At 27.8% G+C, this 8,017-nt stretch overlaps 1 protein-coding gene across 1 annotated transcript; it reads left to right on the top strand.

Annotated features, from left to right (window-relative positions):
- Positions 1 to 1,374: 1,374 nt before the first annotated feature.
- Phum_PHUM518050 (glutamate receptor, ionotropic kainate 2 precursor, putative) lies at positions 1,375 to 6,351 on the top strand (the record flags this gene model as incomplete). Its single annotated transcript, XM_002431225.1, has 10 exons — positions 1,375 to 1,394; positions 1,531 to 1,849; positions 2,942 to 3,094; positions 3,937 to 4,155; positions 4,239 to 4,669; positions 5,054 to 5,191; positions 5,348 to 5,546; positions 5,628 to 5,859; positions 5,937 to 6,052; positions 6,169 to 6,351. 10 exons carry the CDS (start codon positions 1,375 to 1,377, stop codon positions 6,349 to 6,351), a joined length of 2,010 nt encoding a protein of 669 aa, XP_002431270.1.
- Positions 6,352 to 8,017: the final 1,666 nt, after the last annotated feature.

Raw genomic sequence — 8,017 nt, 5'->3', positions numbered from 1 at the left:
GCAAAAAAATTTTTTTTTTTTTGCTTTTTTACTATTTACCACACATTATAGCGCTATATTATCCACTAGTATTAAATAAACTATAAAAATATTTTACCAACATAAAAAAACGAAAAAAAAAAAAAAACAAAACAAAAACAACTATAAAATGTTTTGGAAAAAAAAAAATTATTTATTTTTTATTTCTCTTCGATTTTTATTATCTTATTATTATTATTATTATTTCGTTTCCGGCGGATGTGGAAGATAGAGAGAAAAAAAAATTTTTTTATATTTTTATAGTCGAATATAGTTAATTAATTTCGACTATAAAAATTTTATAGCGTTTTTTTTAATTTATAATGAGCATAACAACATCGCATTTATAAGAATATATATCGGAAAACATTTAAGAAAAATTTAATCCAATTAAAATTAATTACGTAAAAAAGAAAATCTCTCATTGGTCAATATAAGAAAAGTGTCAACCAATCAGAATAAAGTTTTTGTTTTTTTTTACCTTTTACGGTTAGGAAAAGTGTTAATAAGATTTATTAATGGAAAGGTATAAAAAAAAAAAATGTTTTTAATTACGTAATTTAATTTAAAATAAATTTTTCCTTTTTTTTTTTTTTTAAAAAAAAAGGAAACTTAAGAAAAGGTTTAAAAGGATTTTTAAGTCTGTTTGATGACGTTGTAAAAAAAAAAAAGGTTAATGCTTCTGACCTCGGACAAGAACTTTGCTTTTAGCTAAATCCTTATTTTTTTTTTTTTTTGTCATTTTTAAAAAAGGTCAAAACTCTTTTTATTTATCCCTACCCTCCCCCCCCTCTCTCTCTCTCTCTCACCTCCCCTTCCCCTTCTACTATAATCGTGTTATCATTCGAATATTTTTTTTCAATTCAATCATGTATTTTTCCATGAGAGATGTGATAATAATAATAATAATAATAATAATAAGAAAATCGTTTTTTACCAAAAAAAAAAAAAAAATGTACAAAACATCCTATAAATCAATTTTTTTTTTTTTTTTTACGCGGAAAAGAAAATTTCAAAAAATAATAATAATAATAACCACGTCGATTCCACTTTATGTCGTTTCTATATTTTCCTTTTACTTTTTTCTTTTTTCCTTTTTTTCATTTTTATCGAATTTTCTTTTTATATATATATATTTTTTTTTTAAATTTCATTTTATTGTCTTTTTTGACATTTTTTTTTTTTTTGGCGTCGCGTAAAAGTTATTTTTTTTAATTTCATTTTTTTTTCGGGAGGAGGGGGCAGCGTGGAGGGCGAGGGTAAAATTCAAAAGAAAACAAAAAAATGTAAAGTCACGTTAAGATTATATACAAAAAGTTATAAAAATGAAAAAATAAGCGAATTTTTTTAAATATAATGCATCACAAAAATTTAATGTTGTTGTTATTATAATTTTCCCTTTCCCCCCTCTTTTCCCTCCCCTTTCCCTCCCCATCTTATTCCGAATTTCGAAACGGTTTAAATTTCCAAAAAAAAAAAAAATTTAATATTCGAATTGTTTTTTTTTTCCAGGCCTCTTTTAAAACAAATTAAAAATTCAGCAGAATCTCATATCGTATTAGACTGTTCGATAGAAAAAATTTATCACGTATTAAAACAAGCACAACAAATAGGAATGATGAGCGATTATCATAGTTATCTTGTGACGTCATTAGATTTACACACAATAGAATTGGATGAATTTAAATATGGCGGCACGAATATAACGGCTTTTAGACTCGTCGATCCGGAAAGGCCGGAATTACAAAAAGTCGTTAACGATTGGGCAAATAACGAATCACGATACGGAAGGAAATTGGAATCTTCATCTTCTGGAACCACGTCGAACAAGGTGAATATAAAACAAAAAAAAATCCCTTTCACGATACATTTCTCCGGAGTGCTCTTTACCTTTCTAAATAGTTATTTATTTGCTGCGGTACATAAAAAAAATAAAAAAAAAAAAAATTTTTTTTTCTTTCGACGTAATAAATTTAACGCTTGAATTCTCGTGTCATTTTTTTTTTTTTTTTTTTTTTTTTTACCCTTTCGGGTAGCAATTTTATTGTTTTCATACGCAAAAAAATCTAACATATATCTTCATTTAACAAAAAAATCTCCTTTTTTTGCTACAACGATTTAAGCTTTTTTTTTTTTGCTTATTTTTTTATTTTTATTTTTTGTACCGTAGCAAAAATATTTTTTCTATAAAAAAATAGAGAAAGGAAGAGAGAGAAAAATCCATTTCTTAATAATTATTCAGATGCAAAAAAAATAAAAATAAATTTCATTAATGTCGGTGACAGATGATAATAATAATAATATAAAAAGTCGTTTTAAATAATAATAATGATAATAAGTAAAAGTCGTTTTGCGGATTTTTAAAAAAATAAACAATAGCAAAATTGATATATGAATAGTAATTAAAGAATAAAAGCGAAAAAAAAAAAAAATAATTTGTTTTTTTTTTTTTACCCCCCTCACTCCCCTCATTTTCATTTTTATTTTTATTTTTTTTCGGTACGCTTCTGCTGACACTGTTGGCGTGCTGTTGGTGCTTCTCATCCTGCCTGACGAATAATAAAAAAAATTTTTTTCCCGATGGTTCGAATAGAATAATTTGACTTTAATAAAGGTAAGTTAAAAATTTAATAATATTTAAATTAAAGCAAAAAAAAAATTAGCTCCAAGGAAAAAAGGAAAAAAAAAGGAAAAATGCTTTGTTTTGTCGGTGATTTTACATCATTGGATTCATTTTAAAAAAGAAAAAAGGAGGAAAAAAAAGCCACAAAAATGGTTTTTCCCTTTTTTTTTTGTCCTTTTAACTTGGAAAGGTTTCGTTTCGAGTGTAATAATTTTTTTCCTTTTTTCCTTTTCCTTTTTTTGTTTTTCCTATTATTATCATCATCATTATTTTATTTTTTGTTCTTTTTATTATTTTCAGACGGAAACTTCACTTATGTACGATGCCGTTCATCTTTTTGCAAAAGCACTTCACGATTTAGATTCATCTCAAAGGATAGATATAAAACCTTTGAGTTGTGATGCTGTCGACACGTGGCCACATGGTTACTCCCTTATTAATTACATGAAAATCGTAAGTGTTTGTTCGTTTGCTCGTTTGTTTTCTCGAGGTTTTTACATACGTTTTTTTTTCTTAAAAATAAAACCCGTTTTGCTATCCTTTGCTATTAAAAAAGTTTTTGGAGTATTAAAAAAATTTGCTACAATTAAAAACTTTTCTTTGTCAACTACTACTCTCAACCGTGATTACATGCACAAAATCGTTTTAATTATAAACTTTTCTCAAGCGTCTATTTACAAAAAAAAAAAATTTTTTTTTTTTAGCAAATTTGAAAATTAACCGGTTTTGTTGCCAACTTGGGAAAAATTAAATTTTTTTTTTAACTATGTAAAAAAAAATTATCACAGAACGAAATCGTAGAAAGATTTAACGCGGTGGTAATAAAAAAAAAGTTTTTTTTGCTTTCTTTCATTCGTGTCGCCACTTTTTTTTTTTTTCCAAATTTAATTGCGTTACGGTGAAATTATTTAACAGTATTACCAACCGCATAAAATAAACTTTAAAAAAGAATTTTTTCCTTTTTTTTTTAAACGATTAATTAAATTACAGCAACAGCAAAAAAAAAATAAAAAAATACAAAAAAAAAAGTTTTCCAATCGTCGGATCCGAAACTTTTTTTGCACAACACAAAAAACTTTTTCCTTCCTTCCTTCCTTCCTTTCTTTTTTTTTTTCCAACCTTGCGGACGTAATTTATTTCGTAAACGGAAACGGAAGAGGGGAGTGGGGAGGGGAAAGAGGAAGGAAAAAAGGTCACTCTTATAAATATTTTTACGTACCAACACACGCGCCGATTTCGTTATTTTATTTTAAAAACCCAAATAATAATAATAATAATAATATTTTTAAATCCAGGTAGAAATGCAAGGATTAACGGGAGTTATTAAATTTGACAATCAAGGCTTCCGTTCGAGTTTTTCATTAGATATTATAGAATTGGGAAGAGAAGGTTTGAGAAAAATAGGAACCTGGAATTCGACGGAAGGTGTTAATTTAACGAGAACATACGGAGAAGTTTACACGCAAATCGTCGAAAGTTTACATAATAAAACATTTCTCGTCACCACCATTTTGGTACGATTTGCTACAATTAAAAAAATCCTTTTGCGTTAATCCATAAAAAAAAAAAGAAAAAAAAATTTTTTTTTCCGTTTCAGAGTTCTCCGTATTGCATGAGAAAAAATTCAAGCGAAAGACTAACCGGAAACGATCAATTCGAAGGTTACAGCGTGGATTTAATTTACGAAATATCTAAAATATTAGGTTTTAATTACACATTCAAACTCGTACCTGATGGAAGGTACGGATCCTTTAATAGGGAAACAAAAGAATGGGATGGAATGATGAAAGAATTACTCGATCAAAAAGCCGATTTGGCAATTGCGGATTTAACGATAACATACGATAGAGAACAAGCCGTTGATTTTACGATGCCGTTTATGAATCTCGGAATAAGCATACTTTACCGGAAACCGATAAAACAACCGCCGAATTTATTTTCCTTCTTATCACCGTTATCATTAGACGTTTGGATTTATATGGCAACAGCTTATCTCGGAGTTTCCGTACTTTTATTTATACTCGCTAGGTAATATTAATAAATTTTCTTCTTTTCCTTTTGTTCTTCTTCTTCTTTTTCTGCGATGAATTAACATATAAAATTTTTTGGGTAAATAATAATGATAATGGACGACGGTTTTTGTTTTTTTGTTAATTTTTTGTTCGATATTATTAATAAAAAAAAACTTTTATTGATTTTTTGGGGGGGTTGCAGGTTAAGTCCTTACGAGTGGCACAATCCTCATCCCTGCAACCCTCATCATTTGAAAAAATTGGAAAATTGGTTTACAATCAACAACTCTTTATGGTTTGTCTTCGGTTCTCTCATGCGTCAAAGTTGCAACGTCCTTCCCAAGTATGTACATTTTAATAAATTTTTTATCTACTTGATTGCATGCTTTTTACAATACAGGTTCAGCCCATACGAATGGGATAATCCGCATCCTTGTAACGAAGAACCCGACGTTTTAGAAAATCAATTCAGTCTTATGAATTCTTTGTGGTTCACTGTCGGATCACTAATGCAGCAAGGTTCCGATATAACACCCAAGTAAGTTTTTTTTCCTTTTTAATCCGTCCGAGAAGTGGGGGGAAGGGTTTTTTTCAAACCGCTTTTAAATCCTTTGCGTTGTAAAATAAAGTTAAAAATTGCACGCAAAACTTTCTGCTTCCATTAATTTTTTTTTGCCATTTTTTTTTCTTTTAGAGCCGTTTCCACGAGAATGGTTGCCGGAATGTGGTGGTTTTTCACGCTCATCATGATCTCATCGTATACTGCGAATTTAGCCGCTTTTCTTACAGTTGAAAGAATGGATTCGCCGATCGAAAGCGCCGAAGATTTAGCTAAACAAACTAAAATAAAATATGGCGCGCTGAGAGGCGGTTCGACGGCATCATTTTTCAGGGTTAATATCGATTTATTATTGATTTATCGATTTTTTTATACTCTTTCGTTTTTGATTGACATAATTATTACGTTTAATTAGGATTCAAATTTTTCAACGTATCAAAGAATGTGGTCCTTTATGGATTCTGCAAAATCTACCGTTTTTACGTCATCGAATAAAGAAGGGGTTGATAGAGTTTTGAAAGGAAAAGGAAGTTATGCTTTTCTTATGGAATCAACATCCATCGAATACGTTATTGAAACAAATTGCGAATTGACACAAGTCGGGGGTTTGTTAGATTCTAAAGGTTATGGAATTGCAATGCCGCCGAGTAAGTAATAAGACAAAAAAAAATTTTTTTTTCAATATGGCGTCGACGTATACTTTTTAAACTTTATAAATTTTTAGATTCTCCGTACAGGACGGCAATAAGTGGTGCCATACTTAAACTTCAAGAAGAAGGAAAATTACACATATTAAAAACAAGATGGTGGAAAGAAAAAAGAGAAGGAGGTTCCTGCAGGGTGAGTAGACGTGTGAGTAGATCATTTTAATTTTTTTTTTTTCCAAACAATCATTTTTGGAATATTTTGAAAATTTTAAATAACCTTTTCACCTTTTTTTTTTTTTAAACGAACAGGACGACACATCGAAATCTAGTAGTGCCGCTAACGAATTGGGTTTGGCAAACGTCGGCGGTGTTTTTGTCGTTTTAATGGGCGGAATGGGTGTTGCTTGCGTCATAGCAGTTTGCGAATTCGTTTGGAAATCCAGGAAAGTTGCCGTCGAGGAAAGGGTGAGCAAGATTCTGCAAGACACTTAGCCCAAGTCTCTCGGCGGAATGTCTAGCGAGAAAGGCTAGTAAATGAAAACTTAATCAAACAAACAAACACCGATGTTCATCCGCTTCGCAACAACAAAACATAATCAACAAAAAAAAAAAATAATATTAATTTTTTTTTTTTTTTTGCAATTTTGCTAAGCATGAACAATACTCGAAATTTTACCAAAATTAGTCGAGTGAGATCATCATCATTATCATCATCATTATCATCATCATCATCATCATCATTTTTATCGTAACAACCGTAATTTTTTTGAAAAAAAAAATTATTTCATTAAATTTCGGGGTCAAAAACATTTTTTTTTGACTTTCTTACGTCATTTTTTCCTTAATAATAATAAGAAAAAAAAAGAAAAAAAAAAAAAAAATAATAATAATAATGATAATGAACTCTAACACGGAGTTGACACACGCATGAGAATTTAAATCATTAAAAAAAAAATTACTTTTTATTATATATTACGTAATAATTTAAAAAAAACCCCATTTCAAAAAAAAAAAAATTAATTTAATAATTATATAAAAAATTTTAATTACGTGTTTTATTACTCTACAACTTGATTCGTCACATCCTGTTTTTGTACGAACGACAACTTACAAAAAAAAAAATTTATTACTCAACAATTTCGACAGAAATAAATCGAAAATCACCGTTTCCGGTTAAAAAATTCTTTTTTTTTTAATTTTCGTTCTCAATTTTCGTTTTCTCAATTTTTTTTTTTTTTCGCTCTAAAATGTCTTAAAGATTAAATAAATGAACAATTTCACGCCTTTTGAACAATCAAAAAAAAAAAAAAAAAACACCGTGGGTAACAACAACAACAATCGATCGATCAATCAATCAATCAAACAAACGAATCTTTTTTTTTTTTTTTACAATTATCATTAATTATATTTAATTTTTTTTAAAATTATTTTAATAACTCCGCCTTCGGAGTAATAATAATTCTCCGCCTTAACAATAATAATAATAATAATTTTGTTTTTCAGTCATCTTATAAAATACGAAATGGTAAAAAAATCAAAGGAAACAACAAAAACAACAACAAAGGTTCGTCTACGTCATCGAGACAACAACAAAAGGAGTCGACGATAGTTAAAATGTCGTCGTATTCGCAAAATGGTTTCACTTGAAAATATTCGATAAAAATCCATTCATTCATTCACTTATTTATTTATTATGTCGTTTTAAGTATTAATAATAATAATAATAATAATAATAATAATATGTATGATTAATAAACGGAATGTTTTCAATATAAATATAAATATTATGTAATTAATAATAATAATAATAATTTTTTGTACTTAATTTTAATCAATAAAAAAAATTTTTTTTTCTTTTTTTTTTCTTTCTCAATTTATTTATTAATTTTTTTTTTTTTACGTTTAAATTCATTCATTCATTCAGTTATTATTATTACATGTTTTTCGATCGACTTATTACGTAATAAAATTTACAGGTCAGGTGAGTAATAAAAAAAAAATTACCGATAATAAATATGGGAAAGTTTTTTTTTTTTAAGAAAGTTTTAATTTTTTCCCGAAATAATTAACGTGTAAAAAATTACCGTAATTAATTGTCATTCATTGATAAATATTACGTTTTATTACCCGTAATTATTACCTAAAAAACTTTGAAGAA

This window comes from Pediculus humanus, genomic scaffold (genome assembly GCF_000006295.1).
Source record: "Pediculus humanus corporis 1103172108282 genomic scaffold, whole genome shotgun sequence".
Classification (NCBI taxonomy): Eukaryota; Metazoa; Arthropoda; class Insecta; order Psocodea; family Pediculidae; genus Pediculus; species Pediculus humanus.
Note: the sequence above shows the minus strand (reverse complement) of the source record. Positions and strands in the feature narration are given on the sequence as shown.